Below are 22,757 nucleotides of genomic sequence, written 5' to 3'. Positions count from 1 at the left end.
GCCTGAGGAGAGGTGAGTGTGCGAGGCAGGTGGTCCTGCTCCCTGCGCCCTGACAGTGGGACAGTGCCACCAACAGGGCTGAAGATCATCCCTTTGGCTTCAGCAGGAGTATCAGAGGAGCAGAGCCCACTAACTCCTTTGTAGGCAGGGTGCCTGCTGCCTGCCAACATGCAAACGAGCACTGGCTGATGAGGACCTTACCGCTTCTAGTGTCTGGTTATCTGCCGTGTGCCAGCTGCGCCACCAGCACTGCTGCTTGCTTTGGCGTGAAGAGTTCCCGAGCATTTCTTTGCCCTTTTTGTTTGTTTGTCTTGTTTCCTGTTTTTCCCTTTTAAATCTCCTTGGCCCCTTTCCCAGTCTGTTGGACTGCTGCAAGAGAAAATGATACGATCAGACTGGTGTCGTATGTGTGTTGAATTTCTGGCATATGCATGGGGGAAAGAAACTGTCTCCTGGAGCCAGAAGATGAGGCAGATAAATGGCCAGTATGGGAGAGTACTGAGCACTCAGCTAACTAAAGAGAACCTCAACTCAAATACTGAACTGTGAACGTCATGGGACCAGTGCTTAAAAACTGATTCATTTGGACTCTCGTTTTGCACTTCAGCCAGGGTGAAAGAAACACAGGCACACAAAGCATTGGGCTTCCATTTTTCTGCACATCTTTAGATGCTGCTACAGGCAGACCAATTGGCAGATGTTGTGGCAGACTGTCTCCGCCAGCCATAGCTCTCTTCTCTAGCCTCCTTTTTGTGTGTGACAGTATTATACAGAACATAAATATTATTTACTAACAACGGGTAGGATGCTAGGTACATTGTTGCTAACGTGGGAAGCTTAAACACACACATATATGTAAGGTTTCTTTTTTTTTTAAAAAAAGATCCCATTCTGAACCATTAGTACAACCATCACAGAGCTGCCAACTATCTTAGATGTATAAAATGATGTGAGTCTTACATAAATGAAATCAGACGAATAGCAGAGTTCTCATCTAGTCCCCAAATTCCAAAATTTTTATTTCCTCATCTGTCCTTCAGCTGTTCACACCACAGCAGTCAATCTTTCCTCTATCACAGCAGGTTAATTAACTTAATTTGATGGGCCATCATCACAGTTTAAAAGGTTGTTTTATCTTGATTCTGAAGACTTATAAGACAAGGCTATTCAAGGGGCATTCACCTGCTTTCCTTTTCTTTGCCCAAGGAAGGGATCAGGAGAAAAAAGGAGATACAGAGAAAAAACATGACGTTTTTCATTGCAGGCAGACAAAAGAAGAGAGAAGCTGGGCTGGCTTGAGCTGGTAGGCTTTTTCTGCTCCCTTCCCAATCCTCCTTTGTGAAAATAATTTTTTAGATCCCTCCTGATATTAAATTCTTCAAGGTCCCAGGGGAAAAGAGGTGGTCCTTCCTGATTATTGTAGCAGTTTATTGTCTCTGGGAGGGCTTTTCTACTGACAAAGGAGGAAAACAGAGAGCTGCACTTTCTCCCGGTCTTTTATAGGCCAAAAATATATAACAACGGGTAGCCAAGCTTGACAAGCTATAGCAAGTTAGGTCAAAGAGACCCATCTGTGCTATGATCAGTATGCCTGGTCATGCCAGGTTCCCTTTGTGGCTTGTCAGACAAAGAAATGGCCCAGGAGGTCAAGGTGGCACTTCACTGAAGTGATTGTGAAAATGGCTTGGCAGTGAATTTGACAAAGAAAGCAGTAGGGTAGGTCGACAAGAATGCTGAGGGAGCTTATGGCTGTGCAACCACACATCTTAACAGATGAATGTGGCAGGGTGGATCATGGCAGCACCTAGTTGTTCCAGAGGGAGAAAGAAAGAGATGACGAGCACATGGATTCTGCATAATAATTTCATGATCCTACCTCCAGTCCAAGTTAGGGAGGTGTCCCCAGCACCTCCTACCTTTTCAGTGGGACTCAGGCTGCCCCTGCAGGCAAAGTGAGCATTCAGGTTCAAAACCAAAAGGTCAGGAGGTGCTGCTAGCTTGTGGTTATTCCTATACAATCAAAGGTTTAAAAAGGAAAATGCTGCTACTATCAAGCAGTCATTCAGGGTGAGCTAGTTTAAGGAGAAATGATTATTAAGGAGAAATACAGTAAGGAGAAATACAAGTAAAACATGGGAAACAAACAAAAAGAATTAGAGTTTGATGGATACATAGGTTTCTTACCAGTTTGGAAACTCTAGAGGGGCTGTAAAGGCATATATCTTTTCCCCCCAAATCCAATTCATAATCAATAGAGATAATAATCAACCCTTCACACTGTTAGACTGCTGTGAAAGGATCCCTTAAAAAAATCAGACTCTTCAAGTGGCCTGCTGGCACCGGGAAGTTGTGCAGAGAAACATGGAAAGGTGTTGCCATTTTCTGAACATGGGGAAAAAGTTCCTATTTTCCTAGAGCTATTTCTACAGCACTGCCCTGTCTGTCTGCGTTCACAACATTGTGAAGTGAACTCCTTCATACATTCATGTGTTCAAAACCACAGGGTGCAAGGAGGGGGAGGACCTTGTCTTACTGCTCCCAGCCAGCTCCTGGCAGCTCCAGCACTACAAGACCAGCCTAGCAAGCACTGTACCAACACAGGGTGCCCTCAGGGCCTGGCAGGCACTTGCTGCCTGTAAAAACCCTACACACACACACACAAAAAAAAAAAAAAAAAAAGACAATTAGCACTTTAAAGTACTTTTTCAATCTCTCCTAAAGCCTCTGATCTTGAAAGAACATTTGGACAGGCTTTAACGATCCTATTCTCTAATACTTTTTAACCTTTCTTCAATCTGCAGCATTCTGGTAAGGAGTTGTTCATGTTGTCATCAGAATTGATTCCTTTTGAGTTTTCCCTCTCCTCCTCTACTTTTGTCATTGAGTTCTTCCATCTCCTCTTTTTTTCTTAGTTTTTGGAACTGTTCAGGATGTTCTCTTTGAATCACAGTGCATGTCCTTTAGCCATGGCCTGTGCACAACTCCAGGGAAAGAGGCAGACAGCTTTGCAAACGGTTTCAGTATCCAGGAGCACAGCATACTCGCCAGTTTCTTGCCTGCCTCTTTATTCACTATTCATCAGGCTGTTTTCTTTGCAATAAGCACTAATCACTTCTCATGTGCTTAACTTCCAGACCAAACTCATTATGAACTTAGTGTGATTAGCCTGTCTCTGGATAGCCCCCCTGGAAGGAAAGCTGAGGTTGCACTTGCAGTTTGCATGCTCTGCACCATAAAGGATTCATACCTCTTACAACATGGATAGCAGCACTGGAAGTTTGGTTATATCTGAAGAAAGTTATGACTTGTTCTGTATTTACCTCAATATTCTGCAAACTGGATTTAAACTCACTGAAATCAGAACAGTTCATGAACACAAGCAAATCCATATATACCATTACTGTGAAGTACATAAGTATTAGTCCCACTTTAGAAATATGGAAAAAAAAGATTACAGTCCATTATGTTCACAAGCTATGATGTTACCTAATGAACAGTGGAGCTTCACAAGAATGTATTTAAAATACAGGTACATCATTATCAGATCCAGTTACTATATCTGATGTGCTCTAAGTTGAGACTGAAATAGTTTCAGATCCTAGAAAGAAAGGAGCTCTGGAACTCTTCATGACAAAAATTTCCAGAATTAGCCCCAAGACTTGACAATTTGTTTGCTACTCTGAGAATCGTATTTAGAGCCCTAATATAGCTATGTATGTTTTGTCATGAGGAATATGTATTATTTGAGAAATAACTCTCTTTGTTGCAAGTTGCATTGGAAATATAAATAGATCACAGCCTTCACGTCTGCATTATTCAGCACCGAAAGAATGCACAAAAATCAAGGGTTTATTTATTTTGTTTCTTTTGAGTTAGAAATACAGGAAATTAAAAATGCTAGGAAGCATCTACCAATATTATTTTCAGAACAAGTATAGGGTTTTATTCTTTAAAATTTCACAGCTGACCCTTCATTACTATGATTTATTTTCTCTAGTTACACTGATATGCAAAGTTGTATAATGTAGTCCGACGTGATTGACAGAGCCTGCAAGCAGTGGATATTTTGAAATCTGGCACATCTCTCTGTGTTAAACACTGTTGCACATAAACACTTTCTAGCATGAAAAGCTTTCTTCCCTGAACAAGAGAAGGAAGGGATGAATGGATTTTCAGCCACAAGCAGTCAGGTCTTGCAATACACAGACAGAAAACATCCTTAGATGTATGCAATCCTAAGTCCAGTACTTGCAGAAAGTGCTCTTAGAGAAAAGAAAAAAAAAGAAAAAAAAAGAAAAAAAAAAGTTGTATATTACTTGGCAGCAGGAATAATGCTTTTCAAGCACTCATTATTTCCAAGACAGTCCTTCCTAGTGGGTCATTCGATTATATGACTGACTATTTGCTAAAAATAGTCCAAATATTCAGTAAGAATTTTCCTCCTGGGGGCTTATTCAGGCTGTGCCTACTTATCTTTTTTATTTCTTTCTGAATACTGTGAATAAACCTTTCCTAGCCTTTTTAATTGGTATATCTGTGATATTTATAGTCTCCTATAATCGAGTTTAGCCACCTTTTGGCTGAGCTTATGAACCCGCTCAGTTCCACCTTTCCCTATTGAACAGTCTCTCTCGCCTTTTCATTTCTTGTTTGCTTTGCCTGAGCATAACAGTTCAGCGAGGTGTTATGCAGCCTGGAACCAAACACAGGACTCACTTTGCTGTACCCTTTTTGTTACTGAAAAAATAGTAGCCATCGTTTCCCTAATATAAACAGAAACTGCTGTGTATCTTCTGGTCTGTGCGCTGATGCTAGTTCTACATGTCTCCCGCACCCTGGCATTACAGATAATCCTGTATGCTTCCTCAGGAGAGGTGTTTCCCACACATTTTTTGCACATACACAGAGCCGCACTGTGGATGCACACAAACTGAAAACAAGGACAACTGCTAATGAAAGCAAAGTTTAAAGTGTGGTTGAAGTTATAACCGTACACAAACCGAAGGCATTGCACATACTGAATTGACAGCAGAACTTTGCTGATCCTCCCAAGAATTTATATTCTCCATCTCAGTATCTACTTTATAGCACATGCTTTGCAGTGTTGCATCCTATAAAGCTGCATCATTCTGGTCAAATTGCAGTCAACTTGCAAAGTCAAGCAGATGCACAACTTGCTCTTCAAACCAAAACAAACTTTAAATCTACATGTTGTACAGTTTCCACTTATCTGTAGAAAGTGCTTAATGAGTAGACAGTAAATACAAGACCTGTGCTATGGGACTAATATATTTTACTTCCTCAATATGTTCTAATTAAAAGAGTATTTAAGGTCAAATGTCAAGTGATAAACAAAATGACCCAATTTAAGAGTTCTATGTTTTACTTAATAGATGATTTTGAAAACAGCCTTAATTATCTCACCATTGTGAAGCCTATTAAAATCTAGTTTATTGGAAATACAGTAAATTATACAGCCAAACATTTAAAAGGAATTACTTCTCTTTCCCCTCATAACAGCGGAAATAAGGAGTGACATTAGAGAAGCTGAAGGAGTTAATTCAAAAAAAAAACACACGGACAAGTAGTTCTGAATCATATGCTCATACATGTAAGAATACATGTGTACATATGCACATATATACTAATATGTCTGTATTTATACACATATATGTAGTTACGTACATAATATCTGCTTCAGAGTACTTTGTTGTTCTGCTCATAGAAAGCCTTTCTTTGATCACTAATTAAAAAGGTCCAAAACTTTCGTTTCTATTTTGAAGTGTACAGGTTTCTGGCTGGATTGTTTTGTGGTAAGAATGAAAGATTTGTCTTCATTCGTTTCTTCAATATTTGAAGCATGCAATGTGTATGTTTATTAATAAGCAGTGTTTATGTTGATCTTCATTACTAATTAATTATTTTAACTGCATGGCTTCTGACAGTGGGAAATGTGTAACATTTGCATGCCAAACCTGTATATATTTGTTATGCCAGCAGTATTGGCCAATATTCAGAAAAAAAAAGTCAAGATGTGTGAGTAAAATTATTTATGATTAAAGTATCCAGGCTGCTGTTACCTGGCTGTGGCATTAAAAAAAAAAAAAAAAAAGTGTAAAACCATTCATCATTTAGTTATGGTATAGTTCACAGGCTTTATACAGCTTAACTACTCTGTTTTCATGCTCATAGATTTTTTACATACCTTTGAAATACCACTTCTTACATATTAACCTCTCCAAATAACCCACAGCTGTGGGATGGCATTCTGATTCAGCTCAGTGAAGGGCTTTACTTAGTAAACCGCTATCTGTATTACCCACAAAATAGTATAAACTGACCTAATATGTGAAAATATGCAATTTATTTAAACTAGCATCAGCATTTTAGTACCAGCAGAGCTAAGGTCTCTGTACTCTTCCTGTAGCTCTCAGCCGGTAGAGGGAGCATGAAATACTGTGCATTTGTAGCATCTGCTACACATTAGCAAAAATCTAGTTTAAGTTGATATTTCATCGCAGTCATTAGAGCCTAATCCGGTAGGTGCTATTGCTCAAAGTGTTTGTGATGATCCCTATTTACTAGTCCAAATTCTTACTATTAATTTTCAGCTTTCACCCTGCACAGTTTGAGTAGCAGAGCCTTTTGCAAGGACTTCAGTGATATAGGTCTTCGGCCCATCATGCAAAGTCCACTCAGAGCTACAAAAGATACGGAAAAAACAAGCACGAGGGTTTTAAGTTCAGAAGAATAATCTGATGATCCAGATCAGGGGTACTCTTAGTTAAAAATTGTTAGCAACTTGGAGGCTTGGCTTTTGCACAATAACAACAACATAATTTTAATCCCAAAGTATTGGGCTTTGCTGGTTATGCTAGTAATCCTGTTGATGGAGCTATTTGGGTGAAAGAAGGCAGAGGAGTTCCAGTCCTGCTAAAGGCTAAACACCCACCATGAATTTTGCACTCTCCCTTGACAAAAATATTCACGTTTTCTTTTTGGTCCTTAAAATACCAGCAAAGGACTATTTTAAACCCTTACATAAGTTTCCCATAATGCCAGTGGCATAAATGAAATCAGTTTTTAAAGCATAAAAGGCACCTCATCTAGGCTCAGAAATGTCAGTAGTAATTACAAACTTTGTTTTCAAGTATAATCAATTCTTTATTTATGGTGTGAAACTTTTTTTACCCTTTTGAACTTTCTCTATTCTAAGCCAAGCAATATTGTTGGCATGTTCCTTTAAAAGTAATTGCTTCTGGACTGAGAAATTGAATGTCAAGTTCCAACTTGATGTAAATTAAATGGGTTACATTAATAGTCTGGCCTGTGGTAGAAGTGAGTGTTTCGATTCTGGGTTTGACTTCAGGACACGACCTCTTGATCGCACAGGTCAGCACAGACGGGAAATATTGAAGAGGTACCCTAGGATGACGTGGGAAAGAAAGTGCCTTGTACTGATGTATCACAAACTGTCTGATCCATTAAACAGAAGCAATGTCAGACTCTACGGAGAATAAAGCTTGGTTGTCATAGGTCATTACGCTCTTCAAAAAAAAGAGTTGGAAGGAAAATCACAATGATGGAAATCCTCAGGGCTGTCATGCACACATAATCTTCTAAACCTTCTTGAATTAACACTGCCAAGCCTACATATAGGGTGAAGGGATTCAAGAATCCAAATATTCTTATTTTTTACAGTACAACCATGTCTCAGATTTCCCACTGTTCCTATTGTAAACAATTATTTGACAACATAGAGCATTTTAAATATAAAAGCAGGTTATCACCACAACTGGGACTCACAGTCATGTGATTAGGTCTTAAGTAGACTTGTATCCATGATAGCAATCATGTGAGCAAGCCCAAGCAAAATATAGATGTTCAAAGAGAATAAACAGGTGAAGGTTAGGAGAAGTTTTAATCGCCATTATTATTATTATTTTTTGCTTTGGAAAACTATTTCATGCCTTTAAAATTTAATTTCTCTTCAATTGTCCGCAGTGATGGTGCAGACCAGTAATACCATCCTTTCTTGAACAGATAAGTTTGTATGTGTATATAGAGAGTTATATCACAGAATCATATGACTGTTGAAATCAGAAGACATCTCTTGAAATCATTTAGTGCAAACCCCTTGCTCTAAGCAGGGTAAGCTAGGGCAGTTTGTGCCTTCCCTGGGTTCTATACTGTGAAGAGTTTTCTTTTCTCCCTCCCCTGCAGGTATTTACATGCACTGAGAAGACTTCCCCCAAGCCTTCTCGTCCCCAGGCTGAACAACCCTGTCTCCCTCAGCCTTTCCTCACAGACAGATTTTCCCATCTCCTAATCACCTTCATGGCCCTTTGCTGGACCTGCTGCAGGACAGCCACTTGTTTCTTGTAGCTGGGGAGCCCAGAGCTAGACTTGACGTGGTCTCATCAGTGCTGAGAGAGGCAAAGGGTCACCTCCCTTGACCTCCTGGCAGCACTTGTCCTAATACAGCCCAGAAGCTGTTGGACTTCTTTGCTGCAAGGGCACATTGGGGTCATGTTCAACTTTTTCACCAGCATTGCAGCCAGTCAGCCTGATGCACCTCCTGGTGCATGGGATTGCGCCTCTCCAAGTGCAGGGCTTTGCAGTTCCCTTCACTGAACTTCATCAGGGTCTGAAGATTGCTCGTTTCTCCAGTCTAAGGTCTCTCTGAATGGTAGCACAGCCATCTGGTGTATCCACTGCTCTTCACAATTTTGTGTACATTGTAAATTTCCCATTTAAATCCACAATCAACAAAAGAATGATAAGAATGATCACTAATGCACTAATGCTTTTTTTTTTTTTTTTTTTTTTTTTTGGATTGGACTTGCAAGGTTTATACTTTGCTGGCAATTAGCTATCACTGATGAGTCCCAGATCTACGGTCTTCTCAAGGAAGAACAAAACTGGCTCTATGTGATGCACTAAGTAAAAGCTCGTTTACATGAATTTTTCCCTGTAGCATCTAGCTTTTAATTATTCAAGGTTTGCCAACAAGAGGAACAGAAATGATAAGACCTAATGTTCTTGTGTCTGCTCATTTGGACTCTTTGAAATAAACCCAGGTGGCTATAAGGAATAACCCATCTCCGTTCAGGCATCCTGATTGATTTCTTCAGGTGTAAGGAGAAGTTCAAAGAAGTTAATCAAGCCTGTTACTGACCATCTGGGTGCTGTTACCTTTAAAAAAATAATTAAATTTCCTTAGAAAAGTACTTCTGCTGATTGTTTGAGAGAAATGGAGTAAGGAAAGCACTCTTTCCCTGGTTGACACTGAATTTTGCACTTTCCAAAAACTGTCTCATAAAAGAAAAGAAGGCTATTATAGACAGCTCCTTTGTGCTGATAATTAACTGCTAGAAATAGATTTGGTGGATCTGATTCAGATTGCTCTCCCACTGCTGTAATTCTTGGAGTCTAGCTGTGGTAACAACATGACACTATTACAGTGTATAATAATGATCAATACTGTTATGGCTGTGGGCACTATATTTTCTTAACAAAGAGGATTAAGAATTGTTAGTAGGCCTGTGTGTGAGGCCAGAACATTGCATTCAATACAACCTATAGTAACAAATAGAGAAAACTATTTAAATACTATGTTGTAAGTAGGTCTGCACAGCAGTATGAAGTCATTTGTAGCATCTGAAGACAAACAAAAGCTGGATATAATCTAGCTAAATTGCACACCTGTAATATGACCCAGGTAATCCCTGAAAATGATGGTCACAAGTCTATGGCACGCACATAAAATATTAGCTGAAGTCCATGTTATCACTTTGCCAGTGGGATGGTTATGTGATCTACTGAAAACTAAGCTAGTTTGGGTGTCACACTTCACAGCTTCAAGACATGTTAAGCCTACAAAACCTTGGATAAACACCACCATTGTTCAGGTGAGTTTTCACACTGCAAAAGAACTCATGTTGAAGGGAATGAGAGAAATGAAAAAGTCAAGAGAGTATGATCTACTACTCCCACTGCTATTGAATTTGACTGAAAGATGGCAGTCCACAATTCAAGGTCTTTTGCATCTCCATCTAGTCTATAGCAAGCAAAAGCTTATTTACACAGGAAAGAAAACCCATCAGGTAGAGTAACAGCCTTATAAAAACTTAGTTTGGTGTAAAAGACTAGATTTTCTGCCTATAAAGTGACAAGAAAGGACGTTCAAATACATCAAGCAAGAACAGAGAAATGTAACTGTACAAGCCATAAATAGAGAAATCTTCATGCAATTTATACAGCTGTACTATGCACTGCTTAAAATACGCACAGCATGCACATGCATGCTATGTATGTTCACTTGTACATATTTAATGTTTTTTCTATTCTCAGGTCTCCATTCTCAGTTAAGTTCTATAGGCCCAATTAGAACTATGATTTTCTAGCCTGATGGCTTTTTCAGATTCTTTTAATATCAACCAACAGTGAAGTTATGTAAATGCAGTCCTTTTGTGGGCTGTGGATGCTCACACTGGTTTTAGCAAAATGAAAAATCTTGCAAATGACTGAATATTTTCAAAGCCCTGTTTCCTGGGCAGAGGCCGTTCCACGCCAAGCAGCGCAGTGGCTGTGCTTGCCCACCTCAGTTAAAACAAACAGGAAGCAGTCAACAAGAGACAAGGTAAAGAAATCCCTCTTAGGGGAGACTAGATGCAGCCTACATTTCTCAATGGATGTGTTCATCAACAGCGAGCACTCTTTTAAAGCCCTTAAGTGTTTGTAGGAGCGAAAATTAATTTGTTTTCCAATTCCAAAGTGAATCATATGCTCCAAACAGATTTTTAAGTCAATGAAACATGACCTTGTACAATCTAATTAAACAACTCAAAGGTGTTGGTTGTTTTAAGATCCCTCTGGATACACTTCAGTTCAAATGCACACACATCATCTGTATGTACAAGCTCATAAATCTACAAAAAATGCAAATCAGATCATTAATGCTTTGAATTCAGCAGTCTTACCAGAGTCTTTTGAAAGGTAAAACATGAAAAATACCTGAATTATCTATACTCTTTTTTTTCAGCTTAAAGAACACACAAAAAATGATCTGGAAGCAGAATACAAAATAACTGTCTTTGGCTTCCTAATACCCAATGCATAACCAGGTATAAATACATCAAATTATCTGAAACCCAGTAATCATTCCAGTTTCTTCTCTGGATGGTGTCTTGACCCTGCTTTGAGTGGAAGTTTGGACCAGGTGACCAGACTTCTCTGCTCCATTGCACGTGACTACCTTAATTTTATTACATAAATGCAAGGACTGATTTATTTTTATAATACTTTTTTTTTTTTTTTTTTTTTTTTTTCCAGTCATTTGTCTTTGGCATTGCTCCTGTTGTCTCCTTTCTGCACTTCTATATTTTAGGTCCGATCACTGTATAGACCCCATACATGATCTGCAGTCTTTTTAAGCATTCCTTTACATTTCCTATATATATATCTGTGGTTATACACATACACTCTTGCTCCTCTTACTACCCATGCGTCCCTGTGTGTGGCTATCTCAAATGCCAACATAAGTACCTTTGGGGGTACCACTGATTCTTTTATTTCCTTTTCCTTTATATTGAGATCCTTGTCACTTTTTTCTCTATTTTTTCATCAGTTTAATCTCCAAAATTTTACATGCTAAGTAAGAAATCTCTTCTATCTTAATGGTATCATCTTCCTCCACTTAAATTTGTCTTATTTCTTTTATTCTTCCTTCCTTTTAATCTATCTAACACATTTCTCCATTTTAACCTGCCACACCCCATGCTCATGGTCTCCCCATCACAGCTTTTCCTTTCTCTCATCAGCCCTTCCTAGCTCCTGTCAGTGACATGGCCGTAGCTGCACGCACATTACTGCAACCAGAAAACCCACTCAGGAAGGATGTTGCCTGGGAAAACTGGGCTGCCACTGCTCAGTTTTCATTCCTACCTCCATCACTCATCCACAACAGCAGCTGCTTCTTTTACCTATATATAAAGCTGACTCTAGAAGTAGGGAAATGAAAGGAAAATGAGTGCCATGCAGGGACATATTTCTTCACCACGCTTCTCTTTACTCCAGATTCAGACCCTAATCCCACAATTGGATCCACATGGCCAGCTGTGTTAATCGAAATATGGGATGAAGGTGTAGGCTACAAGCAACAGTTTTGCCATGCTGCCCTTCTAGGACATGGCCCCTTGCCATTCACAGCCTATATGTTTCTGACCTCTGGCTGCGCCACTCACACAACCTTGCAGAAGGAGCCCTACAAAGCAGGATCATGCAAAAGGCTGGCTGAGCTACCCAGAAACTGAAGCCAATGCTTAAATCAGTCGGCTGTTTCCAATATTTATAAAATAAAATAAACACACCAGATCTCACTAAACAACTAATCACCTACATGGCTTTTTTTTTTTTTTTTAAATGAAAACTGTTTTAGGTGTGACAAAACATGTGAAACAAGTGGAAAAACATTTCCAAGTACTTTTGCTCTCAAAAACCCTTTAATGATTGAAGAGATTAAGGGATTGGGGTTTTTTACTGCTTTAAAAAAAGAAAACTATTTTTACTGAAAATTCAAACTAGTCTATGAAGCTTCAGGCCTGCAAAATTTGAAAAGATTAAGTTACAGCATGCCATACTGACCATGGCACATTATGAATTCCATATTCCTCAGCTAGAGTGACATATTTAATGAATAAGCCAAGTCACTCAGCTCTATTTCTATTTCAATATTTTTTCCTAACCAGTATTAACTTTATATGTACATTTCAAATGTCAAGAGGAAAAATAGCAGAATAGTGAATTTGTCTGCAATAAAGGAATAACTAGCAAGGTCTTACAACTTTACAAAACTAGAATTCTGCGTGAAAGGTATCGTGTGCAAATTATCCCAATGTTAGCAAATGCTTATTATCCTCCTATTTTAAAGTATCCAATTTTCCATATGCTCCAGCTCAGCCTTGTATTCTTTCATTTCACATGAGTTTTTCCTCCTAAAACAGTGACAAAAAATTGCCATACTAGATCAGATCACTGCTCACATTAAGTTCAATATCCAACATAGGCCAGTTCTTTACTGAAGGAAAATAGGAGAATAAAATCCATTTAAATACCCCTTACTTGATCTACACTGATGTACATAAGAGAAAAACCTCCTTCCTGACCTCCATGACAACTGATTTATGCCCAGAAGCATGAATTTTAATTATGATGACATAGAGATGGTCAATTTATTTCCTTGCGCTTACTTACTCATGAACGTGCATTTCCTCCTTCCAGCAAAGAGTAATTATCTCTTTGCAATTATCAGCACAGATGTGGCAAAGTTAGAATTTTCATGATTGTCTGCTAAGACCTGGAGGCCTGAAGAATATATGCGCTGCCAGATCTTTCCGCTGGGCTCAGGATTAATGAGTCCCTTGGAAAAAAAAAAAAAAAAGAAAAAAAAAAAAAAAAAAAAAGGTTCTTTCTGCCTAAAGTAGGATTTTGTAACAGACACTTCCAAAACTGTAAAATATAGGCGGAGGAAGTGTTATTGCAGGCTCTTTGTCTTCATCTTCTATAAAGCATATACTAAATGGTTTGTTACAGTTTAAATTTCTCCAACATTTACTCCTATTTGCATTCCTTTATATGTATACATAAATATATGTTTATATAGTTTGATACATCTGCAGCTCAGTTGCTGGTAATTATTTTATTCAAGGAAATCACAGAATCATGGAAAACATAGACTTGACAGAATAAACATGCAGACATTGTTTTGCCTATCTGACTTGAATGGGATCAGCTGAGCCGTGTCACACTTTGTACTTCTGTTATCTGACCCATTTTTAAGGAACCAAAGAAAAATGCTATGGCCAGGACTGGGCATCCTGTGCCAAGGCTTTGTTGCCTTACCTTCATGGAAAATACTTCCCTCAAGTCTGGCTTGAATCTTCCTTACTGCAGTACAACTCCACAAATTCTTTACTTGTTGACTATGGTCTCAGGGAACAGTGTTTTCCTGTGCTGAAAGACTGTTACCAGGTCTCCTTTCCTCCTCCGGTCTTTAGACTGAATAGCATGACGCTTTTAGTCTCTCCTCACAAGTTATATTTTCTAGACCCCTGATTGTTCCCATTACTCTTCTCTGAATCCTTCCCAATTGATCCAAACCTTCTTTGAAGTGCAGAACTAAAAGTGTACTCAATATTCCTGCTAAGGTGTGACCAAGGCTTTGTAAGCTCATGTGATTATTCCACCTGATTGATGACTATTCTGGCCTGAGACTATACAAACTTAATTAGCCCTTCCTTTTTCAGACCATTGCTCCAGTTTCTTAAACTCATCCAAAAAGCTAATTTCTAACACAGACAAAGTTGCTCTTAACCCTGCATTAACATACAACTTAATAAGCAAACTTTCTATTCCATCACCCACGTCTTTTATGAAAACGCCAGCTACAGCAAACACAGGACGATCCCAAACCTTACTTAGCAGAGCCTCCCAGTTCAACAGTGAACTCCTGATAATTTCTGTGCAGGATTTTGAAAGTTTTAAACCCAGGTTTATAGTGGTTTCATATAGATTATTTTCCTCATTTTGTATATGAAAATATTATCAAAGACAATACCGTATTTATTACTGTTACTGTATAGACCTTACAATAATTAGCATAAACACCATCTTCTATAACTCACTTTTTCTTGACACTTGTTAAAAACAAAACAAAACAAAACAACAAAAAACAAACAAACAAACAAAACAAAACAAACAAACAAACAAAAAACTTCTGATGGTTCTGACATGGCTTCAAGCAGTTAGCTAAATATCCTGGTGTGATGTTCTTCAGTCTTGGAGTGTCATCAGCTCAGTGCTTTCCCTGAGCTGTGTTAACGTACGTTTATCCCAACTTGCTGACAATGCATATGTTCGTAATCTTACCTCAAAACATTTGTCAGGATCATGTTGTAAAAGGAGGCTGAGAACCTCCAACTTTTTCTTGTTATTTTCAAAATAAAAATGCATTTTTAGTGCTACAGCTGTAGCATCAGACATCTGACAAGTACATGCATAATACCTTACCAACACTAACTTTCTTTTGTTTAAAACTTACTTACCTACCTTTCAAGGAGTCTGGATGACATTCTTACACTGTGGTACTTGTGTTCATAATAGAAATAATCACTCTATGTCTGTATCTTAGGCTGGAAGGAAAAGCAGATTTCTGAGCACCACGATGGAAGTAACTGCACTGTAGATTAACTGAATCCGGAATTGTATCTTGTGTACAGGTCTTTTGGTAAACCTAAAAACACATTTCAAACAAGGTCAGGAATTTCCTAATTAATGAATAAATGATCTGAGGGAGGGGGAGAAATTGAAAAATATCTGCTTGCAAAAAAAAACAACATTTATTTCTCAGGGCCAGGCTGCAGTTCCTGGATGAAAACAGAGAATGATACCAGAGGTCCAGAGAGCACTCAGGACTTCCCAAGAGGAGATGAACATCACGTCCTGCACTGCCCGCAAGATCCTTCACAACTTACAGCATAGGGAGCAAAAACAAAAAAATATATAGGAATACAACCTCACATAGTCCTGGACTACAGAGATAATTTCCCATTCAGTGATAAATTTATTTATATAATATTTATAATGTGGAGGAAATAAGGTAGTCTGAGAGAGACTTCAGGATCCATCATTCAGGTTTTAAAATGGCTAACTACAAAAAAAAAAAAAAAAAAATCTGAAAGATCTGAGTGCATAGTTTGTCATACACCGGATGTATGGTATAAACAGCAACCCAGGGAAAGATGCTCTCACTTTATAAGTATTTCAGAGATATCACAAAGATACTGCTCTAGCAATATTTTATGCAAATCATAAATTTACCAGGTAAATAAAGTGTAACGAAAGGAAAAAAAATTGCTGTTTGCATTGTCACAGACATAAATACTTCAGTCTATGGAACTCTATAATTATACTTTTTCATTAAATTAGGGCCAAATCAAAAATGTCTTGCTCAAGAGCTGAAGAAGAAAAATCTTTCAATATTTTTTTTTTCCGTCTTTAGCACACTCAAAAATCTACAGACATAAATTTTCAGCAAGCAGAACAATGAATGCCAGTGGAACAAAAAAAAAAAAAAACAAAGGCAGACACAACTGTAGGTCTTTTCTTTCTGCTTACTGACATATACAGTTTTTTGAATGACAGTGACTATAAAAAGGTTGATCTTGGTAAATAAACCTCTTGAAAATGAAAACAATATTTATTGGTTCTTAAAAGAAAAACAATATAAAACAGTAAAAAGTGACAAATCAGTTTTGAAGAGATCTTAGAAATATGCCTTTTGTCAAACATCGCCAAAGTTCAGTTTGAGCACACTGGGACTGAACACTCTGAAGAAGCATGTAAGTAGAATACATATCTGTTACGTAAGCAGTTTAATGAGTCTTACTTTAAGCCTTGTTGATCTGGCTTGGACAAAATACACCATCAGACTACATCAGCAGGTACAGAAGTGGAGCAAGCTAATCCTGGAAAAGAAGCCTTTATACCAAGAACTGCTTTGAATTTTGCAGAAATTTACTTTGTGGACTGCGTAAATGCTAAACAATCTTTTTACTTCAGAAAAGGATGGTTGCAACTAGGATACAGGTTTACATCATTTTAATGACAATGTTGACAGGTAAATATTTTCTTTTTGGGAAATGTTATGGATACTTAGGTAGTACGGAGTATGTCACGTCTATCCAGACTGCTTGCTTGTACTTGCATGATGATTTATAAAGTGTCAAGGAATGGGAAAGTAGAGAGATTTCTGACTAAAGGTGTGTGTAAAAAGTGTAATTTGGGTAACACATATATTTGTTTAATCAAAATGAAAGTTAGTGGCATTTAGCAGAAGTATGCTTGAATAATTGCTTTTGTCATTCTGCTTCTGTAAGAAAAACTTTTCTGCTAAATATGAAACATAGTTTAATTAAGAGGTTAATGGGTAGACAATAGCTACGCTCTAATGGTAGTGTGTAAGTGAAAAAAGGAGATGAAGGTATGAGTGGGGTTGTCAAACAGAGTCAAAGGAGCTGTTTCATCTCTGTTTTGAATAAAAATTTACAGGAGGAAAAATTAACTATTATCTATCAAAATATAATAAAAAATAAAATATCTTTATCTGAAATTTTAGGTAGGCATATAATATATTTAGAAGATAAAATGGTTTCAATTCCAAAACACAAACATGTTTAGCTGAGCTGATGCATGTAACCACAGAAAAAAAAAAAAAAAAAAAAAAGAAAAAAAAAGTTCCCCTTGCACTTGCTTTTGGTATATCTTTTCAGAATCCTTTTTTTTTTTTTTTTTTTAAATGCTAACTTCTCTTCTAACCTGAGCTATTTGAACTGCTTATACAGTTCTATAAATATTGACTAATCCTTTTATCTAGAGTGCTTTTATCTTGAGTGACAGTGGTCTTTGCATAGCAGTTGGCAGATAACAAGCAATATCAACCACCACTTGTAAGAACAGCTGATTTATTTATTCCTTCTATGAAGAAAAATGTTTTCTTGCTTGTCTTTTGGTGTGACCTATATTTATGTTTGTGCTAATCTTATTATGAAATAGACATTGAATCTGTATTTATATGTATACATAAACAAATATTTATAGAGGTATCCACAAAATCATTATTTTTCAACATATTAATACCATTACTTAGAAAATAAGCATTTGTATTCAGTCACTGAAATGCTTATGAAATTATATATAGAGAGAGAGAGAGGTCTCTCTGTGGTAGTCACTTTGCATTTAGTAACTGATATTATTCACTATGGGCAAAGAATGCACTACCAATTTGTTTATTTTCATAAAACAAATTTAATTTCTTCCTTAGACACTGATGCTTGTGTTATTAGTGTGTTATCTAAACTTATAGACAGAAACATATATGATTTCCAAATAAGTTTAGCATGTTCATGAAACCATCTCATTAATTTTCCTTTCAATTTTATGAGGTAGAGAACAACACAGACACTGAACGTAACTGTGAAGTTGGGTTCAGTTCATGCGTCTATTTCACCCTTTCAGAGGACAACAACACTACTGCAACACTGACCACAAGCTGCAAGGCAAAGATGATGCCTTGCAGGTGCTGTGGGATAATAAACAAACATACTCAGAGCTGAACATGCAGCAGCTAAGCACCTAGACAGTCTCTGTAGCATGCCATTCACTTGTCTGATGTTTTCTATGAAAGGTTTAATAGGAGCTCCCGGTCTGTAAATCCTTATGTTTGCCCTGACCACCCTAACACTTTATGGCAAGGCATACATACCCGATCCTACTGCTTTTAGGCTGTATTAATTTTTCTCTCTGACACAAAAACCCAATGAGACCAATATTTCTACAGCTGTCATAGTAAAACTGAGTAGTACACAAGACCCGTGGTCACATTGCTGTGTATGTCAAAGCAGGAGATGTACTAAAACATTGACTGAAACAGGAAACAGCTCACGGTAACTTCACTTTTCATATACTAGAACAGTAAAAGCAGGACAAGTCGCTAACACAGAAATTGCCACAAACTGGGTAAAGCAGGCATTGTTCTGGCCCCCAGTCAGTAAAGGTTTGGGAAGTGCATGTCACTTTGAGAAAGTCAGGCCTAATGATTCATATTTCTGCCAGATGCCACTACACATTAAGGTATACACAGACATCTCACATCGGAATAAATATAAGCCTGGCTCGAAAAGAGAGGCTGCTGCGGTAAAACCCCACTGTCAGACCAGAAAGAGCACCACGGTGCTTGATAGTTTCTGCTTCAAGCTTCAGATCATGTGCTGTAATTGAAGGAGGGCACTGCGGTGAGGAAGATCACTGCTAAGAGGGCCTTTTGCATGCATGCTATGACCACTTCACTCTGTCCAATCTTTAAAACAAATCTTGGCCAACTCCCAGGTCCCTTCTGGCTCTCAGAACTTACCGTTCCCTGAGACGGGTCTAGTTACAATTGTGATTGAATAAAACAGACAGGCGGGGAATTAGCCTGAGTAGATATATTTATCTGCTGCTGTTTGAAGCTATTCGTTGTGGCTGAATGCTGCTCTGTGATTTTCCATGGAAGACGACTGCATTTTGCTATAAAAATAAAGCTCTGTGTGAATTTGCATGTAAAACTAGGTGTGGTGCCTTGTACCTCTCTGCAACTGTGAGAGTTCCAGCATACCTCAGGATCTAATTTACAGGCACCTAACACGATAAGCCAGTGACGAGCTGCTTGAGGCAATGCTGCTGCAGGGACAGGCATAATTATGTCTATTAATTACTTTGTGCAGACAATACTTTGCGGTTAGTTCCAAACTAGCATTTCATATTCTTCTCCAGAACAGGGGAAATACTAAGAGCTGTATTTTGCATGAGTCTTCAAAAAAACATTTGGATATTTTGAATGCTTCCAAGCGGGATAAGAAACAGATTTTCCCTGATCCATTTCATACTTATCAGTCATTTAAATGTTCAAGGGAGAATTACTATAATTACAATTTTATAGATAAAACAACACTGCAGAGGGATAAACAGATAAGTTTTACAAGGCAAACAGATTTGTCTTTGTGCAGCCTGACCCACTATGCATACTTGGTTTACATCTATCAAATTCCAGTCAAGTTGAGATGAGGAGCTCTCCTTTACACAATACACAAGAAACCATGCACTACATGGAAGAAAAGCAACTATGACTCACTATCACCCATGCTTTAATCATCAGGCTCTGGGATGTTTGGGAAGACACTCTGTTCCTCTTTTCTTTATAGTTTGCAAATAGGACAAGTAAAGGATGTTTCCCTGTAGATATACAGTACCAGTAACATTTTTCTGGGCCACATGGGTTCAAACCCTTCCAACAGCTTTTCTCACATCCTCATGTCCCACGACAATTCTCCTCTTAGTATGAGATATAGCTGATGGACCAGAAATCACCTCTGCTTCCATCTGTGAAGACCTGCAACATGCAACTGCTCCTGAAATGTGCAACTGCACGTTTACTGTGGTTAAGGTGCATCCCACTGTACCTCACCCCAATTTTGATAGGATTCAGGGATGCTCTTTGCATTTCTCACTGTTACACTGCACAGTTCCCTGCTTACTCTGAGAATTTTATTCTTAAATTAAAGATAATTTAAGAAAGTACAAGTTCTTAAAAACACAATTCTGGGCTCTAGTTGTTCACTCCAAAATGTCTAATTCTTTGTTCTTCAGGTATTCACTGTGATGAAGACATCAATGAATGTTACATGAACCCTTGCCAAAATGGTGGAATTTGTGAGAATTTTCCTGGGAATTACACTTGCCATTGCCCACCTGCAGACAAAGAAGGGATTTATTACGGCGGCTGGAACTGCACAGAAATTCTCCATGGCTGTACTGATCAGCAATGCCAAAATAATGGAATTTGTATCCCACATTTAAAAAATGGCCAACATGGATTCAGCTGCATATGCTCACCTGGATATACTGGAATACACTGTGAAACCATAACTACATTTTCTTTTCAAGGAAACAGTTTCCTTTGGTTGAAGAATCCCACAACCCCTAAAAAGGAATCTTTCTATAATATAAACCTGAGGTTTCAGACTGTGCAACCCACAACCCTTCTGTTTCATCGAGGGGAGAAAGACACATTCGTGAAGCTGGAGTTACTGAATGGCTACTTACACTTGTCTGTGCAAGTCAAAAACCAGCCACAGGCTCTTTTGCATATTTCACATAATGTCAGTGATGGAGAATGGCATTCAGTGGAGGTAACCTTGGCAAGAGCTGTTACTCTTAATTTACTTGACAGCTCTTGTGCAGAATCATGTGTCAATAAAACTTCTGCTGTGATAGATAATGATCACGTGAGGCTTGCATTTCAGAGCACATTTTTGGGCAGCTTACCAGTGGGGAACATTAGCAGCAGCTCTCTGCTTAACATCAATAATATACATTCTACACCTTCATTTGTAGGCTGTCTTCAGGATATTGAAATAGACTTGAATGTTATTACTCCAGAGAATGCATCACCTGAATCGTCTTTAAATGTCAAGACAGGATGTACTAAAAAGGACTGGTGTGAAAACCACCCCTGTCAGAATAGGGGACGCTGCACCAACCTGTGGCTGAGTTACCACTGCGATTGCTACCGGCCTTACACAGGGCCCCACTGCTCAGCAGGTAAGATCACGCTGTTGGCATTAGTGGTTGTTCAAAACATACTGGCCTGCTTATCTCAGTGATGAACCAGTGTGTGCCTTAGGATCTCTGGAACTTATTGCCCACTGGTAAGAAACCACAAGAGGTTAGTAGCAGCACATGTTCATTATTTTCTAGTTATTTTCCCAGGAAGGCTGCTTTTCAGCCTGACAAAAAAAAAAAAAAAAAAAAAAAAAAAAAAAAAAAAGTCAGGCTAAACTGGTGGATTCTGCTCATCCAGCAGTTTTAAAATCTTCTTAGCACTCTTAGCACTCCATAAACTCTGGAAAACTGTAGTTCACTGGAGTAAAATTTAGAAAGCAACCAAGTCACTTGGAGTTGAAGTCTTATTTTCAAAGCATTCTTTCAAAATTTTATCCTCAAGCTCTCTAGGCTTTTATAAAGAAACTCATTTAAGGCAATAATAAGCCAGCAAAAGTACTGCATGTTAAAATAAAATAAAAATAAATAAATAAAAATAAAAAAAATAAAAGAGAAAGAGAGAGAGGGAGAGATTCCAATTTTACAAAATGAATGGGATTATGCTATTAACTTAATCTGATTAGCCTGAGGAGAAGCCAGGGCTTCAGAGACTGGGACCGAGGCCCATTCATCTCAGCCGAGTCCAACACAACTCTGGGCAGCAGCTGGCAGAGGCTGTTGCTGCCAGATCACTGTTTGGTGACCAGAGGAAGATGTGTCCCTGTCTCAGTGAACAGAAGACCACATCTCAGAAAACAGCCCTTTTGGCAGCGACAACCAGGGATTCAAAAGCTGGCAATGCCTGTAGCACGTTCCCTGCTAGAAGTCATCTTTCCAAGTGCAGTCCGAGGCCAAGTGGGAGGACATGAGCAGGTCCCTGCACAGCTCCCTGCTGTACCACATCTGGTGCGGGAACGGCAGTGAGTAACTCTGGAGCTGTAAATAAGCACCCCTCAGGAATGTCTTGGGGTGGGCTCTGCAATCCTTCCTCGGCAAACATTTTAGGGGTTTTGAAAAATGCACAGGACTGAGTCCTCCCTGCAGTGCCTTGCCCCTGCTTCCCCATCTGTCCTCTTACTAACCACGCACACATGTTCAACCACAGCAAATGCTTAGGGAAGAAGAATACATACAATAACGTGTAGATACACAGATAAATAAATAAATATATACATATATATATATATATATATATATACATTTACCAAGAAATCTAAAAAATGAAGTGCCACAGCAGTGTTGTGGTCAGGTGAGAATGGACAGACTAACCTGGTGTAGGCTGGCAGGGCAGCACCGCGGCCAGGGAAGCCACACTGACCTGTACCAGCTGAACGACTGGCCCCAAGGGCCTATTGGATGTATCGCTGCAGAAAGCTGCAGCTTGAAACGCATTTCAAAATGTTCGAATACAAGTTCATTTTGTATGCTATACTTAACAGTTATCAATACTTTTCAATATTGTTTTTTTTCCCTTATTGCAAAATGACAGAGTCTGAGAGGTAATTGTAACAGACTGCTTTGAAGTCTAGCTGTAATTTATCCAAATGTTTGGAAAGCAA

General features: G+C 38.5%; 1 protein-coding gene and 1 long non-coding RNA gene across 7 annotated transcripts in view; one reads left to right on the top strand and one right to left on the bottom strand.

Annotated features, from left to right (window-relative positions):
* CRB1 (crumbs cell polarity complex component 1) overlaps window positions 1-22,757 on the top strand; it is a 99,004-nt gene that overhangs the window by 43,368 nt on the left and 32,879 nt on the right. For all 3 annotated transcript variants that reach the window (XM_084527039.1, XM_084527038.1, XM_084527037.1), the window contains exon 6: window positions 20,245-21,198. In XM_084527039.1, the coding sequence (XP_084383165.1) occupies window positions 20,245-21,198 (954 nt within the window). The remainder of the gene's footprint in view (window positions 1-20,244; window positions 21,199-22,757) is intronic.
* LOC311440316 overlaps window positions 1-22,757 on the bottom strand; it is an 80,231-nt gene that overhangs the window by 52,351 nt on the left and 5,123 nt on the right. For all 4 annotated transcript variants that reach the window (XR_014695332.1, XR_014695333.1, XR_014695334.1 and 1 more), the window contains exon 2: window positions 15,109-15,292. This is a non-coding gene — a long non-coding RNA (uncharacterized lncRNA). The remainder of the gene's footprint in view (window positions 1-15,108; window positions 15,293-22,757) is intronic.

This window comes from Aythya ferina, assembly GCF_964211825.1.
Source record: "Aythya ferina genome assembly, chromosome: 8".
Taxonomy (NCBI): domain Eukaryota; kingdom Metazoa; phylum Chordata; class Aves; order Anseriformes; family Anatidae; genus Aythya; species Aythya ferina.
This window is presented reverse-complemented; position numbering and strand designations above follow the sequence as displayed.